This window comes from Dermacentor variabilis, chromosome 7 (assembly GCF_050947875.1).
Source record: "Dermacentor variabilis isolate Ectoservices chromosome 7, ASM5094787v1, whole genome shotgun sequence".
Lineage (NCBI taxonomy): Eukaryota > Metazoa > Arthropoda > Arachnida > Ixodida > Ixodidae > Dermacentor > Dermacentor variabilis.
In genome coordinates, this window is record NC_134574.1 from 26981165 (window position 1) to 27005262 (window position 24098).

The 24098-nt window shown below is 50.4% G+C and overlaps 1 protein-coding gene across 6 annotated transcripts in view; it reads left to right on the forward strand.

Annotated features, from left to right (window-relative positions):
• Positions 1–24098, forward strand: part of LOC142587383 (uncharacterized) — a 209680-nt gene that overhangs the window by 3432 nt on the left and 182150 nt on the right. For all 6 annotated transcript variants that reach the window (XR_012829508.1, XM_075698339.1, XM_075698341.1 and 3 more), the window contains exon 2: positions 11218–11369. Coding sequence is in view for 5 of the 6 variants with exons in the window: in XM_075698339.1 (XP_075554454.1) it covers positions 11218–11369 (152 nt within the window). In the remaining variant the exon portion in view is untranslated. The remainder of the gene's footprint in view (positions 1–11217; positions 11370–24098) is intronic.

Here is a 24098-nt window from a genome sequence, read left to right on the forward strand (position 1 = left end):
TTTTCTTTTTCCTGTCCCTTCTCTCTCTTCCTACATCGGTTCTCACGCAGCTAACTAAAGATGCAACATTATCAGAATGCCCGTTCTTCCACATTTGCGAATAAATTCCCGTTATATGACACATGCTGTCATAGCGTCCCACTTTGCTATGGCACTGGCTTGCAAAGGTCGCCATTCACCATGGTGACATGGCGACAACTGTATGACGAGGACGCAGTGACCTTGAAATAAAGAAAAAGAAACGATATCGATGGAACGGCAGAATCCGTTTAACGCCGACTGTATGACAATGGGGTGCCAAATTTTAAATTATGGCAGTATAACGACGACACCGTGACGACGCTGACATTCCGTCAGTCAGTTGACGATGACTGTTTGCCGACAATGGCTCGACAACGACGCTATGACGACAGCGAGATGTAGAGGCTGGAGCGACAATGGCACAACTACGGTGGCCTGACGAAGACGTTATGACGAGGAATGAATGATGGCATCTGTGACGATGACGACGCAAATGGCAATGATTGCGTGACAATGGTTGCATAAGCACGATTGAATGACGATAACATGATTGTCATAGAATGACTGATAGAGAGAGAGAGAAAACTTTTATAGTGAAGTTTGAGTGGAGTTTTCTTTCCCAGCGGTGTGGGCTAGCGTGGCGTCTGCTTTGCCGCGACGCTATCAGCCCATTCCGCCAACCGTATCTGGTCTTGCGGGTTGGAAGTTTCCGTCTTCGTCTCCCACTCGTCATGTGTGAGAGCTCGCCTAAATAGTTCTCTCGGGGAGGGTTCTTTTGGCATCCCCACAAGATGTGATCTTGGTCCGCCAGGGGGCAGCTACAATGTTTGCAGTTTGGTGGATATTCACCACCGGTCATTGCAGCTAGCCTTTTTGGACTAAGTACAGATCTAGTCTGTACTCTTCTGAGGTTAGTGGCCTGTATTCTTGTTAGTGTCTCGTGCGGGGATGGATATATTCGCCTGGATTCGCGGTAATAAACGGTCATCTCGCTATAGGTGTGGATACCTTCGTATCGGTCAACCCCGTCGGGCAAGCCCACCTCCCTGTTACTAGCTGCTCGGGCGGCTAGGTGGGCGGCCTCATTGCCAGGGTAGCCCGCATGAGCGGGTACCCACACCAACTTCAATTGATTGAGATTTTTGTTGATGATTCTAAATGCTCGAGGGGAAATGAAACCTGAGGTGTAGTTACGAATCGCTGTTTTCGAGTCGGATATAATAATCTTGGTGCCCGTAATGGAGGCGCCCATGGCGATGGTGGCCTCTTTCGCCTCCACAATGGAAGATGTGTTTACCGTCGCACAGCTGACGGTGTGTCCGTCGCCATTAGAGACGGCTATAGAGTGTCGACCATCACTGGTGCGAGCAGCATCTACGTATATGGCGGGTTGGTTTTTATAGCATTGCCAGAGTGCCGCCGCCCTAGCTTTGCGTCTACCGCTGTTTTCAGTGCTCATGTTTTTCGGGAGCGGGGGATAATGATATTGGTCCGGATAGTGTTAGGTATCCGCTGTCGTTGCGGGATGTCTAAGGATGGGCGATGCCCTAAGGTGTCGAGGATCCGCTGTCCCGCGTGTGTGCTGGATAATCGAACTGTTTGAGCCCATTTGTGGGCCTCTATCATTTCCTCAACGTTATTATGCACGCCTAGACTCAAGAGTGCCTCCGTAGTAGTCCATTTTGGTAGCCCAAGAGCCTGTTTGGATAAAGTTCGGATTAGACCGTTAATCCGTTCCAAATCCCTCTTCCTGAGGTGCAGGTAAGGGCAGACATACGCCACTCGGCTCAGAAAAAAAAAACCTGAATTAGCCTGCAGGCATCTTTCTCCTTAACTCCGTGCCGTCGGTTGGAGACCCTCCTGAGAAGGTTCTGTAATTGCCTAGCTGTAGTTTGGAGTCGTGCTACGGCTTCTTGGTTGTGCGTGTTTTTCTGTATCCACAATCCTAACGCTCTGATTTTAGGAACGGGTGGGACCGGTTGTCCAGCTACCTGCACCTGAATGTGTGCGGGCATATTGGCAGCCGTATTTGCGGGATTTTTGTTCCGGACTATGAGCAATTCTGATTTTTTCGGCGAACAGCTGAGGCCATTGTTGCGAGCGTGTTTCTGCACTGCGTCAGCCGCTGCCTGCAGTGATTCTGAAATTTCTCCATCCGACCCAGTGCACGTCCAGATCGTTACGTCATCGGCGTAGATGGCGTGCCTGATATGAGGAATTTCTTTGAGCTGTCGGGATAAGCCACTCATGGTGGTATTAAAGAGGAAAAGAGAAAGTACTGCTCCCTGTGGTGTACCTCTAGTGCCGAGCTCTATGGTTTTACTTTCAATATCGCCTATGTTTATGGTGGCAATACATCCCTTGAGGAATGTGGTACTATATAGGTAAATGTTCTCTTGCCTACGTTCATGTTGGATACGTTTTCTAGAATGGCTCGATGTGAGACATTGTCAAACGCTTTGTGTATGTCTAATGCTAACACTGTTCGAGTTACGCGTATAGGCGCTGGGTTAAGGATATCATTTTGTACTTGCCACAGTATGTCTTGGATGCGAAGTTTGGGTCGAAAGCCGATCATTGTCTCTGGGAAGAGGTTGTTGGTTTCGGCATAGTCAACCAGCCTATTGAGAACTACATGCTCCATAGTCTTACCAAGACAAGAAGTTAGGAATATGGGTCTGAGGTTCTCTAGACTGAGTGACTTGCCCGGTTTAGGAATGAAGACCACGCTAGCGTGCTTTCACTCTTGCGGGATAGTACCGTTTTGCCAGTGCTGATTGAAAAGCTTGGTGATCATTGTTATGGTAGGGTCATCTATATTCCTGAGTATTTTGTTGGGGATCTTATCTTTACCGGCTGATGATGTCGTGCGTAGGCAGCTGAGAGCGGCGCGTACTTCGGCCTCGCTGATGTCTTCGTCTAATGTGTTTTCGTCTCCTCTGTACTCTATGTATGCACCCTGCTCCCGTTCTGTATTAAGATATTGCCCGATCAAGAGGTTTACGAATTCAGAGCCTGTTCCCGGGAAACTGTGTACGATTTTCTGAATCCTTTTATGAGCAGCACTTTTAGAGTGTTGTGGATCTAGTATGTGTTTAAGCAGTGTCCAGGGGTTCTTTTCGTTCAACTGGCCATTCATGTTGTCGCATAATTGGTTCCATTGCATAGTGCTGAGCTCGCTAGAGTAGTCCTGAAACTCTTTCTCTAGGGCGGCGAGTTCGTGGCGCAGCGTGCGGTTGATCTTATTCTTTAGCCATCTCTGCTGAAGGTCTTGATGCTTTTCCCATAGACCTAGGAGTTTTGAGTCTGGCACGGGGCCTTCCTCTTCTATCGGTGCCATGGTTGTGGCATTGTCCACATCCTGGATAAGCTCATTCGTCCACGCAGTGAGGTCTGCTATATCGGTGAGCTGTTTGCGGTTTCTTACGTATTGGAATACATCCCATTTGGTATGTGGAGTTAGCTTCATTTTCCTTTTATGCCCTTTGGAAGGGATAGTGATAACAACGATATAGTGATCGCTCCCAAGACTAGTTTCGGTGTTATCCCAAAGAGCTCTATTGGCATTTTTGACGAAGCATAAGTCGGGTGTGGTATTCCTGCTTACACTGTTGCCGATACGCGTGGGCCTATCTGGGTCAGTGAGGAGTGTAAGGTCTAAGTCACTTGTCACTGAATATAGCGCATTGCCTTTCCTAGTGCAGATTTGGTATCCCCAGACTGTGTGCGGAGCGTTAAAATCTCCTACAACAACCAGTTGTTCCTTCTCTGCGGCTTTACATGCTTTTTTCAGCAGGGCAATAAATCTGTTGCTTTTATCTTTCGGGAAGCTGTACAAGTTAAGGATGGAATACACATCAGTGTTTCTTTTTTCTAGGCAGTAGCTGTGCAAACGTGTAAGGAATATTGTGTTCCTCCAGATCAATTTGCATTGCCGGAAGGTTGCGTTGTATCGCAACTGCCGTAGAAGGTTTGTTGTCGGCTTCAGTTAATTCATTGAACGTGGTATACCCAGTAATTTTGACTTGCGTGCCTGTTTCCTGTAAGGCTACAACATCTACCTTGGGATCAAAGCTAGCGAGTTGGAACTGCAGTGCTGCTCGATTTTGCTTAAAGGATCTGCAATTCCATTGTATAATCTTAATAGTTTCAGCCATCTTTTTTGGTGTACGGTTCTGCCCTTACCGGCAATACAGATGTCATTTTGAAGCCCTTAGTGTTGAGCACTTTGGTGGCTGTGGTGGCAAGTTGTTCGTGTTCCGGGCTTTGTGTAAGGCCCTGTGTACATTCGGTTCTATACACAGCTCCTATCCTGGTAAGCTCGTGGGCTACCATCTGCTGAAATTCTGCGGTAGACTTTATGTGATTGGAGACTGTCTCTGCTAGCTGAGCAATTGCTCCTTCTAACTTATCTGCTCTGTCCGTAGGGTTTGAAGCTTCGGACTCCTTGGGTGTGTACCGCACTGACGCTTTGCGTTTGCTTGACGGTTCTGCCTCCATCGATTCAAGTTCAGCTTTCCGAACACAGGCCACTATTTCGCGTGCAGCCGGCGTCATAGAGGCGTCTCCAATTGGCTGCCTACTTTCTAGGGCCCTGATTTTGGCATTGGCTGCCTCTAACTGTTGTCTGAGTGCACTAATCTCTTCAGCGAGCTCCCTCACCTGGTTTGCATCCTGTTGAGGTTGTGCGGGCGTGGGGTTGGGCTCGGGATTAGCTGACCAGGCAACCTTCCGCGATACCGCCTGGTCACTGCGTTGTTTGGAGTTGGAGTGGTTGCGAGACTGGCTGTTGCTCCGGCTGCGCTGCCTGCTGCCACTTCTACTCTTTGAAGCTTCGCGCTGATCGGAGCGCACGGAAGGGCGGCCATGACACACGGCGTCTCGGTAGCTCGTTCCGCTCTCTGTGCCGGAGCCAGATGCGTTTTGTGTGCCACTCGCCGGTAGCCCTGCTGTCGTCGACGTGGTCGCGCTTCCTCTTTTTCCTTCCCCGGCTTGTTGTCTGCGCTGCGCAGGTGGATAGAAGCGATAGCGGCAGCTGGGAGCGCCGGTAGGGTGACCGCCGCGGCAGATGATGCAACGCGCTTTGCACGCTGCCACAGTTCCCCGTGGCGGCGTCTCATGTTCTTCGTCGACACAATGGTGACATCGTTGTCGTCTTGGGTCCGGACAGACATCCGAGCGATGGGCAATCCGGCGACAGTGAAAGCAGGCTTCAATCCGTTCGCGGAATGGATGCACATTAAAGATTGAGGCCCAAAAGCGGACGTGTTCGGGTAATGTTTGTCCGGCAAATGTCATCACAATATGGCGAGGGGATTCTATCCTTCTTGCTCCAGCGATTTCCAATCTTGGATTTCTCGTGCATATTTCCTTGAATAAGTCGGCATCCGAGTAAGAGTAATAGATAACGCCCTTCACTGAATTTTCTGGGGCCGGTGCGTATGCAAAAACGGCACATTCCTGTTGCTCAATTTTAAGGCATTTGATGTTGTACTAAGCTTCAGCTCTTACCCTGGATGGGGCGCTGATCAGCAGTGTTGCTGGTAGGGTGTACTCTGACTTGATCTTCTTGCATCGCTTCAACCAGGTTAGCTTGGGCCGCAGCCCACACTGTACGCAGAATCTTGGCTGGGCCGTAAGATAGCAGGTTGATCGCGCACTGTGGGCGAATGATGATCTTGTAATCTTCGGCCGGGAGCTTCGGTAGGGGTCTTCTCTTCGGTAACGACGGCGGGCGAGCGCGATATCTCGGTGCGCTGCTTGGCGTTTCACTCGGCGTCCCTTTGTTCCCTTCGGCGGCTGGCTGCGTCTCGGCGTCAGTCTTGCGTCGGGCATATCGCCGCTGCGTGTCGAGAGCGGTCCAACTGCCGTCGTTCAGTTCTTCGTCGGTGATGGTTTCCCCATCCACGACGATTTCCATGCTGCAGAATTTTCGGATCACTAGGGCAATGCAGTAGTGTCGGCGTGGAGTCCCGACACGTCGGCGCCGATAGGCTTCTCGATGAGGAGAGCAAGAAGTGAACGCCCGTTCGGGCGAAAAACACTGGTAATAAGGCGAAAAGTCCACCCACTGACCAAAACTTGGTATCAGCGTTGTCCTCTCGTCTTTAGGCTTCCGTTAATAACGAAATCCACTCGGAAACCTTAAAAAATCTGGCCGAAAACATTTTAGAAAGCGGGAGCCGATGTTCGCAAGACTGTCCTACTCCATAATGCGAAGTTTGAGTGCAGCTCTACACGTGTTTTCATTTCGCGATAGGAGGATAGGGATAACTTTAATAATGTGCCGGCAAACGACGGTTTAATGAGTCGTGACGCTGGCCAAGCGTCGACCCGGGATTATACCCTACTCTGCACTAGCCCAGTTGGGCCCGTTTGTAGTGGGTCATGAGGCTTGTGCTTTTCGAGAGCACCCCGGGCCTGCTGGACGGCCCATAGTTGTGAGTCCTTGTCTGCAGACTGCAGTGCGCCTTGAAGTTCGGGCGGGTAAGTCCTGGAGGTAGCCGCCGTCGGGAACCTGGCACAGTCCCACATGATGTGCCATTGGTCCGCCGGACCCCCTGCACAAATACCGCACATCCCACTCTGATAGAGCTCTGGGTGAAGCACGTGCAGCATTGCGGGGGCGAGGAGTGACGCGGTCTGTATTTGCCTTAGGATTACGGCCTCCTCCCGACTGAGTGCCGGGTGGGGAGGCGGCATTGTCCGTCGAGCTAGGCGGTAACACTTGGTTACTTCGGCATAACTAGTCAATCTGTCCTTGCTTTCGAACCACCACACGAAACGGTCACTCTCGGGGGCGCGGAAAGTAAGCGCTCTCGTCGCCGAATGGGCCGTCTCGTTGTGGTTCGGTGAGGATGCACACTCGCCGGCGTGTGCCGGGAACCACTTGATACGGATGGTGCTGCCGCGGTCTTGAAGTTGGAGCTTGCCGATGATGGCGGCCGCCGGCTTGCATATTCGCCCCTTGGCAAAGTTGCGCACGACATTCCTCGAGTCGCTGAGCACTGTGCGACACTCGGCCTCGGTGATCGCCAGAGCGATGGCAACCTTCTCAGCGTCTGTGGCGTTCGTGCACCGCACGCTCGCTGCCGTTGTCTTGGTGCCGGTAGCCGCCGCAACGACCACTGCCGCGAAGCCTTCCCGCTTGTATTACGCTGCGTCCACATACCGGGCGTGCGAGTCTTGGGCGTGTTGTTCGGTGAGGGCCTTGGCCCGCGCCTGCCGCCGTTCTTGGTGCATGTTCTTGGTGCATGTTCTGGGTGCATGTTCTTCGGGATGGAGTCCACGTAAATGTGGGCCCGCGCCTCATCTGTAATCTCGCACGGTTGCCGGCTGGGAGCTTGTGGGTTGTAACCCACGGACATCAGTATACTGCGACCCGTCTTGGTGGTAGAGAGGCGCTCGAATTGCGCGGTGAGCTGCGCCTCGGCTATTTCTTCTAGGGTGTTATGGACGCCGAGCTGCAAGAGCCGAGCCGTATTCGTGGTCTCCATTAAACCCAGCGCCGTCTTGTACGCCCGTCTGAGCAGCGTGTTGATCTTGGTCCTGTCAGTGACGTGCCAGTTGAGGTAGGCCGCAACGTAGGCGATGTGGCTGATCACGAACGACTGGACAAGGCGCACGAGACTGTCTTCACGCATGCCCGCCCGTCGTGTAGAGACTCGATGTATGATCCGGATGGCGTCCATTGCCTTGGTGGTAAGCTTGTTGATGGTCTCGTCGTTGAGGCCGCTCTTGCTGAGCAGCAGGCCCAGGACCCTGATCATGGGAACTTCAGGGATGCGTTGCCCCGATGCAGTCACAATCTTGATGTGATCACACTCCCGAAGGGGAGCGCGTTTCCGTCCCGGTCGAAGCGGTGTGAGGACGAACAGCTCGGATTTGGCGGGCGAGCGCATTAGGCCTGTGCCGTCAAGGTGCTGCTCAATGGCAGTAACCGCCGCTTGCTGCTGTTGCTCGATGCTGGCGTCGGTGCCGCCGGCCGCCCACAGGGTAATGTCGTCGGCGTAGATCGTATGCCGGACGCCGGTCCCCGCTACCGTCCTTGCTACCCCGATCATGACGAGGTTAAAGAGCAACGGCGATATATTGAGGCAAATAATTTGAGAGATACGTGTAGCAGAGTCGGCAATCGTCGAAAATCTGATCTGCGGTTCAAGGGCGTCGGCTTTTATACATGACTCGTCGAAGGTTCTAGTGTAATTGCTGGTGCCGCTTGGCTTCCAGAAAGTGCTACACAATTCCGGTCCCGCATTCAATCATATCATTTATTTATTTATTTATTTATTCACATTACCTTACAGACCGATTGAAGGGCATTGAGCAAGGGGGGCAACAGTAATTACATGACAGAAATAGTGAAGTGCAACATCGTTATACAATATTAATACGCAAACAATTCAGATTATCACGGAATGTTTCAGGATTGGAGATGGATGCAAAGTGATCCGGGAGGCTGTTCAAATGTGCGAAAGCTCTTGGTAGTGGTTACGAGTTAAATGCCTGCGTTTGACCATGTATACGCATGAAACTAAGTGCGTTGTGAATTCGACGAGATGTCGCACAGGAGCATGGAGCGGCAAACAGTGAAAGTTGGTAAAATAAACGCACCTGTGAAACAGACATAAAAGAACAATGACGTGGCCATCTTCTAATGATTGAAATGCAATTGAGGTCTTGTTTTATTCGGGTAATGCTCGAATAATAGTCTTAGTTGCCAGAGATGAATCTGGCTGCCCTATTCTGAACAGCTTCCAACATGCGGATTAGATGTTGATTAGAACTGATTACAAAACAGTCGCAAACCATGGCAATCGAAACAAGCGTGAACGGGACAAAACCACGCAAACAAAACAAGCGCGAGTGATAGCTGACGCGAGCAGACGATAGTAAAAAAAAAAAAAAGCGCGCGCCTTTTCAGAAGAAAGAGCAGACTTCGTCGTCGGAGGCGGACAAGCTTTGAGGCAGAGACACAATGCGTGAACTCGTCCTCAGGTTGTTTTTTCCTTTTTCCTCGTGCACTTCCCGTGGCAGGCGAGCTCCTCAGAACCTCTTTTTCGTTGGCGTCTATGCGCCGCACAGCGTAGCAGACGACCCTGTCACAATAACAGGCGTTTCAAGAAGCGGTCTGACTGAGACGAGATACGAGTACGCACTGAGCGGTCGAGCGGTTCCGCATGAAACCAGTTTCCCGCGCGCACGTCACTGAAGGGGCCGCTCTCATTGGTCTCCGCCGCTCGCGGCTCGCGTCTTTTTTCATCGGCCGCTTCGTTCCTTCATATTTCGCTGTTGGGCTCGTTCACTCGGCTACGCCGCCAGCCGCAGGAACGGCGAGTGTCGGCGAGAACATTTTAGAGCTGCGCTCTAAAAATGACGTCGATGAATCGAAGACGGCATGACAATGGAATGACATTACTGAAGTGATGACGATAGGGAAGCGACAGCGAGATGACAATGGCATGAAGACAACCATATGACGACGGCTTTGTGACGACAATGGCTCACGATGAAGCCATGATGAGTGTCAGATGTCGAAGTTGCAGTGACGACGATGAAACGACCGCGACAGCAACCCGACGTGAGCAGTTAACGTGGGCAGCTCAATATACGACGCGTTTCTGGCGGCTGTCTTCTCTAATTTTAACGCAGAGCCAGTGAGAGATTTCGCTTTAAGAAGCGACGCCTGGCAGTCGCAGCGCTAGAGTTCCGCAGCAAAAGAAGCTGTTCAGGTTGGACTGCTGAACCAACAACGTAGATAGCAGTGCAGACTATTAGAATAACGGTCACTGCAATTTCGTACTCGTTTATGTAACAAAAATTGACCCGCTTGCATCATGACGCTGTGAATTTCTGTGCATGCGCGAAGAAACCTCAGTAGTTAGTAATAGGCCCTCTTCCTCTTTGCCACCATTCGTTGATGTCGCGTTTTATATGGTGTACGCGGGATGTTCCAAAAGTAAGTTTTGTCATTGTTTTGAAAGAGGGTACACCAGGTGGAACAAATAATCGACGCAAGAATCCGTTCCGGTTGCTGGTTCGACGACGGAAGGAGCATCAGCAGAGGAGGAATGACGCATGCCCAGAGCTCCGAAAAAAAAGAAGAGTAGCAGCAGACCGGTGAGCCCGAGGTTATCCGAGTACAAATCACGATAGAAAACAGACGTGTGCTGACAACGTGGTCCCCAATGGAAGTGCGGGCTATTATCCGATATGAATGGGCATCTTTTGCTTGCATTGAAAGCCGCACTCTCGGGAAGTCACTTCCAAAACAATGCTGAGGTGGAGCAGGCTGTGCGACAAGTCCTTGCATCGCAGGGCACCGAGTTTTACCAGAGTGGTTTCATCAAATTAATTGCACGGCTACGACAAATTGCTTAATGTAGGTGGCGACTATGTGGAAAAAATAGTTCGAGGTGTATAGTTCGTGACGCGATGATGTATTTTTACAGGGCACAAAAGTTTCCGGGCGAAAATAAATGACAAAACTTACTTTCCGAACGTCCCTCGTACATAGGGTGTGCCTAATCCGTCTACATTTACTGAAGGTGGCGAACTCCTTGGGTGTTAGAGAACTGATCAATGCCACGACACGGCGTGCCGCAATCCAGGACGGTTTGCGGCGACTTGAAAGCATGGCGCACACTGTGTTGTCACATTAAAACATCCCTAAACAACTCGCGAGTTGGGACCACGCGTTCCGTCAAATGTCCCAAACCAGACGCGTTCAAACCTGTCCCATTACTTCCTTAGCTTTTGACCGTGTCTGTGTTGCGCTGTTTACCCAAGATGTGAACGAACCCTTAAAGGAGAAGGAGGGGGGGGGGGGTTCTCTGGATGAATTTGGACTACCTGCGTTTCTTAAGTATAGGAGCGTCTTTTTATTCCAACGGAATGCGGCCACCGCTGGTGCGAGTCACCGACCTGCGACATCATGTTCAGCAGAAGAAAGCCATAGTTCGCCAACTACAGCGGCGGGTACAAGCTCTGTTGTCTTAACTAGCGTGCTGTGCTGGGTCGTAGTCCCTTTCAATGGTAGTGTTACAGGCGATAGTGTTGCAATGGTTGTGCAAGTTAACCTGCAAATTTATATATTGGACGGTAGGGCAAGTTGACAGTACCTTGTCTATTTTCTATGGCTCTTCTGGGTCGTCAAGATTAGAAGGCTTAAAAGCGACCCGTGCATTTGACTTTCAGGTACTAAAGGCGAGCGAGCCCGTATATTTGTTTCGTGCATCATCGGACTGGAACACGGGTTTCACTCGTTGCATGAGGTCCGAGTTGTCCAGGTATGCCGGCGATACGACGTACGAGCGGACACTGAAGTATCAAGCACAGACTGAAAGTGGGTGAGAAAACTGCACCTGTCGCTACCACTCAATAGAAGAGAGATATTACAAGTGACGCATAATCGTTATATGATGTGCACTTGCTTTCATATATTGAGCAAATACATTAGAGCTTAGGGAAAGAAGGTATTTCAGGAGCTCATTGTAAGTACGCTGTATATTTCTGCACCGCTGATGACGGAACCGCTGTGGCACACGTATGGCACTCCGAAGAAGCAACCCACCGATTTCAATGAGTTAGAATGTAACAATTCAAGGGAACCTGCAGGAACAGAGGCTAGTGGTCAGTCTAGCATCATTTTTTCTAAAAGAAAGTCCCGTTCCGTGGCCAACTGTGATAGACTGCCCATAAACGTGTCTAAATTACATGTCTTCATGCTAATGCGCTGCAGACACCACTGAAGTAAAGATAGTAGGATGGTGTTTTGCATAGTTTCTAGCCAGCAACGTACCATTTGGCAGAAGTCGACAGAAATAGAGGCGGCCGATCATCGAGTCGGGTTTATCTGTTTATAGAAAATGAAATCCGTTTTTTTTAGTATTTGTTCGCGAGGCGGGGATGCGGTAACAGTACTTCATTCAGACTCAAATAAGTGCATTATTTTTTTCAGGTTTGGAACTCATCACGAATAGCGTTTCATCGTCCGTTAGCTTGTCTGTTCACAAAGTGACGTACTAGTCGCAAACCGAGTTACACTAAGGTGCATGCATTGAGTACGATTGCATTGACTCCGAGATATGACTTAGTGAAGTGATGACCGCGCAAACAATCGCCGCGCTATGACGCGGCCGAAATTGCGGTTAGTGGAATGGCGCAGCCGTTCATATTGAGGTACCATTTGTTGTTTCACTACGTGTGTCTCAGAGACATAGTGGTCGAACGAGCTAATAGTTGAACGAACGAGTAAGCGAACAACTTAACGAACTAGCAAACGACGACAAAACCAGCCAGTGAACGAGCGGGCGACCGCACGTTTTCTTTGCGAGTGCTCCATCCCTGAATCTTAACCTAAACACACTTTAAAGGGGACACGAATTAACACGTATGTCTCAAAAACGTGCGATGCTGTCGTTAGGCGACGAACGCGGTTTCGGGAGAGCACGCACATTTTTCCATGGTATCGCAAATCCACCGGGCAACCGCCAATGACGAACACGAACAAAAGACACGCACAAGGCTATTCGCTCTAAAGAAGGCTAGTTACTAATCACAAAATGCAGAGAGTTGCTTTCCTAAGATGAATTTTCACACTCGAGCCTCAAATTCTGTCAAAAGGAATGCCCTGAATCCTAAAGGTTTCGCAATCACGTTTTCGCGCTCAACCTCGCGTGCCCGTTAATTCAAGCCTGTTGGCGCACAATACGATTAAGTGCAACAAATACGACCACGTAGTGCTTATACAAACAGAGTACATGTCGTGTAGCAATCGTGTGAAAGCGTGTAGAGAAATTGCAACATCGTCAGTGCATTGTGCAATATCTACTACGCTATGGGCTCGTTTTAATGGTCAGGCGGAGCAGCGATCGGCTTAGCCGTCACCGCCACCGTGTCAGTTGCGCGAAACACCGAGGCGGCCACTGCTACGGAGGCATGCTTTTGCGGCGGTCGTGTGAAACCCGTCGGTCATTCTAAATTGCGGTTTTAAGGCAATTGAAAACATCCAGGCTCAGTTTGGACCATCGGCGCTTGAAAAAGGACGTCAAATTTACGACTACAACCATGTATATCCTGTCGAAGAAGTAAACTGCAAGGACGTCACAGCGAGGACCTTAAATGATGGTGTTTTAGGTGCCAAAACCACGGTCCAATTAGGAGGCACGCTGTCGTGGGGTACTCCGGAATACGTTTGACCATCTGGGCTTCTGTAACGTGGACCTAAATCTAATAACACAGGTGTTTTGGTATTTCGACCACATCGAAATTTGGCCGCCGTGGCCGGGGTTTGGTCCCGCGACCTGGTGCTTAGCAGCCCAATACCATAGCCACTAAGCAAACACCGCAGGTCGCGAAGTATTTGTCACAACAAAGCAAGCACGCTTACGACGTCGAGCATAAAGTGAGTTAACAAATCATTATTTTAGGCCACTTAAGTGAGCAAATACGGCCGTGGACGTCTTTCAACTGTGACATGTTGCTTAATTACTTGGAGCCTGCCTTGTACCTCACAATTGTAGAGGTTCTGGCCAATTGGCAGGTAAGTGCTTTTTTCTCCGTTGACGAAGTGCCTCGAGCATACTCTGGTATTGTCGTTCGGGCTCGAATGGGAGAGGACATTGCCGCTGAAGCATCATAGAGAGAAATCAGCTGAGACTAAACAACGCGAAGACTGAACAAATATGCGTTAGCGTGCGCGAGCGAAATGCTAATTTTCGAATACTTGGCGTGCGCTGCAGTGTACTCCAACCTTAGTTCTGTTGTTCTAAGCGCGAGAAAACATCGGCACGAATGAGCTCGGTTCCAGCTTTGATCTTGATGTTGGCGTAGGAAGAAGCATAGTGCGTATAAAGCTCCAGGATGGAGCGCTTACGAAGCTAGATTTGCCACGCAACAACCACGGCGAGTTTGTTATGGAGCAAGACGAGCTAAACAACTATCTGAGCTGATTTACAACAGCGGGAATCAGTTCACGCGTTTTTGTGCTGTTGACGCGCTATTGTATGTATTTGCAGATGCCGCTGCTGGTTCTTTCTTATTTTTTTGTCTTGTTTTTGCATTTACGTCTTAGTTCGTTTACAAGAAATTCGCAGGACCGACGCAAACCGCGACGATCCACTTAAGCTACCGGGTTGCTTCTCCCGGTTTTTAAGGGAAGCGATACAATTTGATGCCGACATCCCCTTCGCGGTTGTGACAATCCTTAACGCAGCAGTATGTGCGCTTCTCTTCTTTTTATTCTCACGGAAGAGCTGCCAAGAGGGCGCGGTGAAATCATTGGAAAATTCGAAAAGCAGGCTTTCAGGCGGGCCTGAGCGCACCAAAGACAATGGCGAAATGACAGTGAGGGCCTAGCCGCGGGTGCTCACCACCGCTGCTAGGTGGCGCGGCATGTGCAGGCAAGCTTTTTCAGGGTGCACTTGGCCCAAAACCAATAACGCAAGCCAGAACACATGCTATACTATGAGAGACTCGCAACTACCTCGTATAGTCGTGTGGAGAATGTTGGTCTGATATTCTCCCTCACAATTCAATGACTGCACGTCTTTCTTCTTAAACCGTAGCGCTTACCGGACGGTGTCAAGAAGAGCTCCTCTTTGCTGAAACTATTTTGGCATACGAAGGCGCAGCAGGTTATCACGATAGAAAATGCCGTGAAACGTAGTCGCAGTTGCCACAAAACTCAGTTCAATGCGTTCGCAAACCAAAACAACACAGCAGAGCAATGGCGCCAACATGCGCTCCTCGAAACTTCGTAGATGCTTTTCAAGCGAAAATGGCGCTGTTGCGCGACTGTAACAAAACGATGCCGGCGCGAGGGCCCGTTGTAGGAGTTGGAGGTCGTAGGGAGGAACTTGGGAGGAACTAGGCGTACAGGATTTAATTACAGATATTTACAGTACAAGAAGTTACGTTCGACAGTCTAGCGTGACTCCCAAACGGAGCACGCAAGACGAAGCATACAGCATATGAGCACGAAGCTCCAAACACGCAGCACAGAGCACGAGCACACAGCACACTCTAGCAGCCGACAAACAGCTGCTCATAAACACTCCGTCCTCCCTAGATCCCTAGGTGAGGGAAAATGTCAGGTCACCGTCAATTCGTAGCGTCCAACGTCATCGAAGCTGACCCGCCTTTTTGAGGAGGAGGGCTCACACATACACGTACGCACTGGCTTCACTGCCGCCACCGAGGTGAGACGGTCTTCGCAGAACTGTGTCTTGCCCAAAGGAGGTGCCTTTTATTCCCCGAGCTGACCTCCGCAGCGTGGCCGCCGCGGTTCTCCATTGTCTTGCGTCTTGAAAGGCGCATGGGACGTTGCCGCCAGATACATTCCCTCGGGAACTCCCTTGCTCCCGAAAGACCGGATCGGTGGTGGCGAGTTCACTAACAATAGTTGGTCTGCCGATCGCGTTTAGTCATAGCGGCGCCGAGCGGATGTTGACGCCGCACCTCGACGTCCCTACGAAACGAGTCACCGCAGCGGGTGTGGAAGGCTTCCATGGTCTCTTCGGGGAAGCTCGCCACGCTCGCAGCTGCAACTGGCTGAGAAAACGTTGCATGTCGGCACCTCTGCAGGCCGTTCCTAACAGCTGCCCAATGGCCCGTAAAATCTCAACTGGCCAGTGCTGACAACCGCTGGGCAGGAAGAGAACGGCTGGCGAGCAAGAAGATGGCTTTGCTCGCTGCAATTCCTGCGTCCTTGGAATGCCTTAAACCATCTCACAACAACCGGCACAGAAGAGTCGATCCTGGCCACACAATACCACTCGTGCAAACGCGCGGAATAAGCTGTTAACCCACCAGGCTTACTATCAAAATTTCCATGCAAGCCGCTCAACTGGGAACCCAAAATTTTAACCCCAAAATTTTGTGCCGCCAAAGCGAGCGTTCGCGTTCCCGCTGAGCTTAACCAGATCTGACTGTCGTGCTGCAGAAGAGCAAAGGTTTACGCAGAACTAAACCGAAGGCGCTCAACCACCAATACCCGAACATAACTTAAGTAGCCTAAGTTCACGAACAGCCTGTTCTTACCCTATCGCAGTGGCGTACTTATCTCACGTACTGTCGCCACTGAACAGTCTGGCCAACTCCATAGGTACGTAATCACAATCGCGCTAGCTTTCTGGTCTCTATTCAGAAAGCGCACTTGCGTCGTACGTAAGCATTTCATCACGCTTACTCACATTTGTTCCTTTAGTCTATACAGGACACGTACCTTAGACGAACGACTAAACTTGTGTAACTTACGCATTCCGCAGAACCCTTAAAGAAATGCGTCTTCTAGCAACTAGTTTTACGCACACTCACTAGAGAAGTCAGAACACGGCCGCGCTCAACACACACGAGCAACCCAGTCATAAACTTTCTGCTTCCTTCCGTCCGCACAGGACACGTGCTAATGGAAATAAGAACGCTTTTCAGTGCAAATTACGCACCTACTGAAAACCTACGCGCTTGACCTTAGAAAATTCAAGAACACTTATATAAAAAGAAGGTTAATTAATACACACGCGCGTTACCATAGGCCTCTCACGGACAAACTTGACCTTCAGGTTACTCACAAGAAAAAGAAAGCCTATCTACTCATTAATTAACACCTCGCAAAAGTAAAGTTTTACCTAAAACGTATCTTTCAAATCTCGGAGATTCTCAAGAGAAAGAAAGAAAAAGCAAGGGTAGGAAAGGCAGGGAGGTCAACCAGAACAGCATCCGCTTTGCTACCCTACACTGGGGGTGGGGGAAAGGGGAATAGAAAGAGGAACAAAGGGAGATAGTAAGCACTGAGTACGTGTGGGAGGGACACCATACACAAGGACACTATAAACGGTCTCTTAAGCCCGTGCACTTCAAGTACTGCACTAGTGCACGAATCGCTTTTCGAGCCAGTGACGGGTGTGGCCACGGTCCGAGTATCTTTGAGTCGGTGAACGGTCTCGAGTCGAATCGGCGTAAAGTTGCCCGCGGAGAGAGGCCTTGGACATTGTAGCGAGGGCAGGTACACAATGGGTGCTCGATGGTCTCCTCGCACCCACAGGAGTCGCACATCGGGCTCTCGGCCATTCCCGTACGGTAGGAGTATGCGTTCGTGAACGCAACTCCCAGCCACAAGCGGCACAGAAAGGTTGTTTCGCCGCGGGAAAGGCTAGATGGCAGCTGTAGCCGTAGCGTGGGGTCCAGTTTACGTTTTCTACAATTGAAGGCACTTGAAATCCAGAGATCTCGTGACTTCCTGCGTGCAAGTAGGTGAAGTTCTCTGGCAGCGTCCGAACTCGCCAAAGGTGTTGGACGCGTCTTGGTATCTTCGTGGGCACACCGGGCAGCCTCGTCAGCTAGGTTGTTGCCGACGATGCCACAGTGAGCAGGAATCCACTGAAATATAATGTGGTGCCCTCTTTCCAGAGCATGGTGGTGCAGTTCCCTGATGTCAGATGTCATCTGCTCGTAAGTTCTGTGACGTAATGCAGACTTGATGGTATGAAGGGCTGCCTCAGAGTAACAAAATACAACCCCTTTCTCTGCTGGCTCTTCGGTGATGTGCATCATAGCGGCATGGAGAGCTGCAAGCTCTGCCGATGTAGATGTAGTCGTGTGCGACAATTTGAATTTAACTGTAACGTTCTTGGCTGGAACGACGAATGCGGCAGTTGAGCTGGTAGGTGAGGTCGAACCATCGGTACATATATGAATGTGGTCGTGATACCTCTGGTGCAGTAATAGGAGCGTAAGTTGCTTCAGAGCCGGCGCTGGATGATTGGACTTTTTTGTAATTCCAGGAATAGCAAAATTCACTTGAGGCTGTCGCAGGCACGACAGGGGAGAGGAAGGCTTCGCCGCCGGTGTAAAAGATGCCGCTGTGCACTCTTAATGAGCGCTAATCACTCATGAAAAGGTCGCTTGAGGTCTCTCGGATGGTAGGGAGTCCAAATGATGGTCGGGGATCCTTGACAGATGGCGAATGTGCGCTCTGAGAGAGTCGACAGCTACATGTGTCTGGATTATATGGTATCCCGCGATGGCGATTGTTGCTGCTGTTGAGGTGCATCGAGGCAGCCCTAAACACGTGCGTAGGGCTTGACCTTGTATGCTCTCCAAGGCGCGAAAGTTCATCTTCTATGCGTTTGACAACACTGGTAGACTGTAACGTAGGAGTCCGAGAAACAAAACCCTGTACAGCTGCAACATAGTATGGACTGGTGTACCCCAGTTTTTCCCGCAGAGAAATTTGAAGACCTGAGCAATGGCTACTAACTTCTTTTTCAGATAGACGCAGTGAGGGTTCCACGAGAGGTTGCGGTCAGTGATGACGCCCAGAAAGCGATGCGTCTTAACATAGGATACAGCTTGGCCACTGATGGTAACAGGATACAATGGCATTTGTTTGCGCGTAAAATCAAGTAATGCGCACTTTTCAGTTGACACACTGAGGTCTTGTTCTCAGAGATAAGACGCCGTCATGGTCGCCACCCGCTGAAGCCTGGCTCTTAGCTGAGAGCGAGTCACCGCAGAGGCCCAGATGCAAATGTCGGCGCCCTCAAACAAAACATAAAGCTCATACCTTACTTATTGAAAGTAATTCTAGCCTCAAATCGCGAAAATTTTCAAAATGCTCAAAAATAAAACAAAACAACACGCCTTACTTCTACGGAAGCTCTCTTGGCCTCCCGTTCCAAGCGTTTTCGACTGACTCATACTTTTGAGCCGTACTCGAGGCGGTCGCGGTTCGGAAGCTATTCTGGCTACCCAGGAACAACAAAAGGGCTGACACACTATCAGCTCCTTCAAGACGTTACAGTCTCCTGCCAATTGGCGTCCTGGCGCCACGCTTTCGTCACGAACTCGACTGACCGCGTAGCGACTCCCTACCACCTCGTCTCGTCTTGCCACCTCGCCCTCCTTCGCACTACATGTTGCACTCCGAAAAGAACGACGGAACGATGAGAAACGTAACTGCCCCGTGCGCTTTGTCCGCATCCGTGCGGAGCATGCTTCTCGGTCTCTGTTTGAGCGGTGGCTCGAATGCGTTTGATGCGCCAACATCGTCAAAGACGACCGTACCTTTCTTTTCATCGCGCCCTGGCCTTTTGTGCCTATCGCCGTCTTTGGCTGCGCTACATTATTTACCGTCTTTCGGTCTTTATCGCGCTTCTTTCTACGGCGCTTTCTCTTAGAACTCCCTTTCATGGCACCTTGTCGCACCTCGTGCTGGCCGGTACACATCTCGTCTGCCCGGATCGCTCACCTACCCGCACAGTCCGAGTGATTTTCTTTTAAGTCAACTCCGTCCTTGCCTCGACTGGTGGACAGCTCAACCGACTCTGGAACAACGCAGCAGTCTGCTTGAGCTATGCAACTCGCACTCTTGCGAACTGCCCTCTACTGCATTGCCCAGCTCGCGCTGTGCATTGGAACACAGCTCGTCGGTCTCGATCGCTGTCTCACCCGCCCAGTAAGAATGATTCTTAACTAAATCATCCCTCTCTTGGCTACCTAGACTGGCGGAGAGCTGCACCGATCCCTGAACAATGTAGTTGTCTTCCCTTGGGATACGGAGCTCGCAATCCTGCGAACTGCCCTCAACTGCATCGTCCAACTGGCACTTCTCTTCGGCACGCAGATCTGACTCGACATGGGTGCCCGCGTCTGTCGGGTCAGCAGTACTCTGTACTTCGTTAGCAACCTCACTAACATTACAAGCGACACGCACGCGCGGTAATTGTGCCAATTCATTCACAGCTGGCCTAGCTGTCTCTACAGTGTTCTGTTAGCACAGCACCTCGTCGCTCTTACTACGGCCTTTAACGGCCTCTGCTGCCACTAAGGCATCGTTAGCTGCTAGCACTTCGAGTTCACCTATGAACGTGCTGCTAATATCGCAGGTGCTACTACTTCTCTCGGCTTTCAACCAAAATCTGCTATCGACTTCCTCCCACTCTCGCTGCGTCCAGCCTACAGATTTCTCAAGCCGCTGTTTTTCATTTCATTTCATTTCATTTATTCAACCTTAAGGGCCCGAACGCATTACATAAGGGGGTGGGGTGGGGGCGTGCATCAAAGTTGAACAGTTTCATAAGAAAGTTACATAATAAAGTGTACATTAGTTGTAATAGTTACATAAAAAGAAAATTTCAAAAAAGAACAAGACGGAACATATACACAGTACCAACAAGGCGATAAATAAATAAATGTGGTATTCATGTGGTTATGTTGGTATTATCAAAATCGTTTAGTTTTTCGCGAAATGTTTTGCGTTCACTGCACGAAACAATTTCATCCGGGAGTGCGTTCCAAAGTGTTACGGCATGGGGGAAGAATGAGCTGCTCATCGCCGTCGTTCGGCACTTTATCGCCGCCAAGGGGCGAGTATGAGATAAACGGGATGATGTTCTGAACGGGCGTTTTAAGAGGGCGTGTCCTGAATGGGTGAAGTAAAAGAAAGTGTGAAGAAGGCAAAGACGAGAAGTTACGTGCCGTGAAGCAAGCAATGGGAGAGAAAAAGTTTGTTTTAAGGTGGTTACGCTGATATGTCTTGAATATTGTGACGTAATGAAGCGAGCAGCGCGGTTTTGTATGACTTCTAAGTCATCGGCGAGATAAGCTTGTGAGGGATGCCAGATGGATGATGCGTACTTTGTTTGATTTCCTGCTCCACACCTTGAATCTAATTGTTCAATGCAGCAGCGTACTGACTCGTTACTTCTGTTAGGCCTTCTTCTTGCGAAATTCTTTTCAATTTCTGCCTAGCTTCTTCCTGTTTTCGCCTCATTTCTTCCTGTTCTTGCCTAATTGCTTCCTGTTCCCGTTCTTTACTTAGAATTCGTTTACCCATTTTTTCGATGAATTTCAAATCATTGCCACTTTGCAAAATGGTCTTACGAATCTCTGCTTCCGTCAAGTCCTCCTCTACGTCTACCAAGAGCTCTTCACACAGCCACAACAGGCCAGCTCTCGTCAAACACAATAGGACCATGGTCGCTACTTTAAGCTTTGGCTTTGCTGTCAAACAATACTTGCTGCGATACCCACGCAAATCGGAATACAAGTAAAAGATCCCCAGCGAATGAAATCTACAAGCACAGAGAAATTGAAGCTTGGTAAATCTTACAGCCAAAACCAAACGCTTACCTATTCAAGCAGCACCATATCACCAGTCCTTCTCCGCCGTATCCAGTAAGTTGCAAGAGGTGGTCAATCCCAAGTCGCCTCCAACTTGAGCGGGATACCTGTCGGTCATCATGTCCCAAAGTCCGTGAGCTGCCCTTCTGTCTACGAGTCGTAGGCCGATCTCACCGCTGCCATCCAGTTGTAGGAGTTGAAGATTGTAGGGAGGAACTTGGGAGGAGTTAGGCGTACAGGATTTAATTACACATACTTACATTACAACACGATACATTCGACAGTCTAGCGTGATTCCCAAACGGAGCACGCAAGACGAAGCATACAGCATATGAGCACGAAGCTCCAAACACGCAGCACAGAGCACGAGCACACAGCTCACGAGCACACTCTAGCAGCCGACAAACAGCTGCTCATAAACACTCCGTCCTCCCTTGATCCCTAGGTGAGGGAAAATGGCAGGTCACCGTCAATTCGTAGCGTCCAACGTCATCGAAGCTGACCCGCCTTTTTGGAGGAGGAGGGCTCACACATACACGTACGCACTGGCTTCACTGCCGCCACCGAGGTAAGATGGTCTTCGCAGAACTGTGTCTTGCCCAAAGGTTCTTGCTCTTATTCCCCGAGCTGACCTCCGCAGCGTGGCCGCCGCAGTTCTCCATTGTCTTGCGTCTTGAAAGGCGCGTGGGACGTTGCCGCCAGATACATTCCCTCGGGAACTCCCTTGCTCCCGAAAGACCGGGTCGGTGGTGGCGGTTCACTAACAATAGTTGGTCTGCCGATCGCGTTTAGTCATAGCGGCGCCAAGGGGATGTTGACGCGGCACCTCAACGTCCCTACGAAACGAGTCAGCGCAGCGGGCGTGGAAGGCTTCCATGGTCTTTTCGGGGAAGCTCGCCACGCTCGCAGCTGCAGCTGGCTGAGAAAACGTTGCATGGCGGCAACTCTACAGGCCGTTCCTAACAGCGTGTGGTGCCATTAGGCAAATAGCGGCGAAGCGTCGGCCTCGGCCACAGCGCGCGAGGAGGAGGCGGCATTCTTCAAAGTGTGGCGCTACTTTACGAAGTTTAAGGGGCTTTGGCCGGCGCCACGATACACCTCTCGCCTCCTCTACTCCATGCGTACGTGCTGCTGCCGTGGGAAGACTGAAGTAAGTCCGGACGCCCGTAGAAGCAGCTTAGCAGCGAGAACGCCGTACTGCTAAGCGAGAAGCGATGCGTCACTGCCGAGCTGATCCGGAACACCGCGCCGAAGCTGCGGCTGAGAAGAGGCAACGCCGAGTCGAGGATCCAGAGTTTCAGCACAGGGAACGCGAGAATCGGCGCCTGAACCTTCGACGTCGCCGAGAAAGCGATACCGGCCTGCGACTGCTGGAAAACTTCCAGCGTCAAGCCCGCTGAGACAACTTAGCAAAACCTAGAAACAACTTAGCCAAGCCTGCCATGACCTCGCAAAACCTAGAAACGACTCAGCCAAACCTACCAACAACTTAGCCAAACATAGCATAACCTCGCAAAACCTACAAACTACTTAGGCAAGCCAAGCTAGGCTGTTGACTCCAGCCTTGCACCGCTAGTGCAAGCTGTTGATGAATGATTTGCCTACAGACATCTTCTTGAATACTTGAAAATAGAAAGTGAAATCGCATGCAGATCAAGCCGAACCGAGCTCATACTTGTACACCATTAGTGGCTGGCACGTAGAATAGAAAATGGTAATAAACCAGAAGAAATGAGCGTTCATCTCAATATATTGAAACAAACAATTGTTAAATATAATCACTCTATTGCTGGCTGCTGTACGTCTGGAGTTCATCAACACAACCAACTCGTTGTTACGTTTACTTCCGGTCATTGCTTGAAAGCGCACGTCTATAGTATGCGCCTTAAAGCCAACATTGTACGTATTACGGTGTTTGCGGCTTAACCAAAATATTGGGATCTGTCAAATTAAATGTGTCGCTTATAAATCACTCATCAGACTCATTATCAATTATGCGGAAGTTGTAGTGGACCAGTATACCCAGAATAAATTCCTCTAACATGAACGAAATTCAGACTAGTGTCATGGTGCACTTATGAGAAATATCGCCGATGGTGTTCACGTACTGAGGTTTGCGGAATTCTTGCTCACATTCCCTCCTTTCCTTCGAGAACATAGTACGAAAAATATTCGCTTTACAGCGAAGCTGTTAAGAGCTGGTATCCCCTGGATCGTGTCCGTGTGTAGACCCAAAACTCCCCATACGTGGGCCGATCCCAAAGATAATGCAATGCCGGGCCGACCGACGGCAAAGGTGACGCAGGCATTATGCAGTCCCCATACGTGGGCCGATCCCGAAGATAATACAATGCCGGGCTGACCCGCGGCGGAGGTGACGCAGGCGTTAAGAACACCCTATACGTGGGCCGATCCCAAAGATAATGCAGTGCCGGGCCGACCCACGGCGGAGGTGAAGGAGGCGTTAAGCACTCCCCAAACGTGGGCCGATCCTGAGGATAGTGCAATACCGTCCCGACCCGCGGCGCAGGTGAAGCAGGCGTTAAGCACTGTCCATACGTGGGCCGATCCCGAGGATAGTGCAATAGCGTCCCGACCCGCGGATGAGGTGAGGTAAGCAATTAACGCTCACCACACGTACGCCGATTCCAAAGATAGTGCAATACCGGGCCAACCAGCGGTGGAGGTGACGCAGGCGTTAAGCACTCCTCATACGTGGGCCGATCCCGAAGATAGTGCGATTCCGGACCGACGCGTGGCGGAAGTGAAGCAAGCACTAAACGCTTCCAATACGTAAGCCGATCGCAAAGATAGTACAATACCGGGGCAAACCGAGGTGGAGGTAACGCAGGCGTTAAGCACTCCCGATACGTGGGCCGATCCTGAAGATAGTGCGATGCCGGGCCGATGCGTGGCGGAAGTGAAGCAAGCACTAAACGCTTCCAATACGTAAG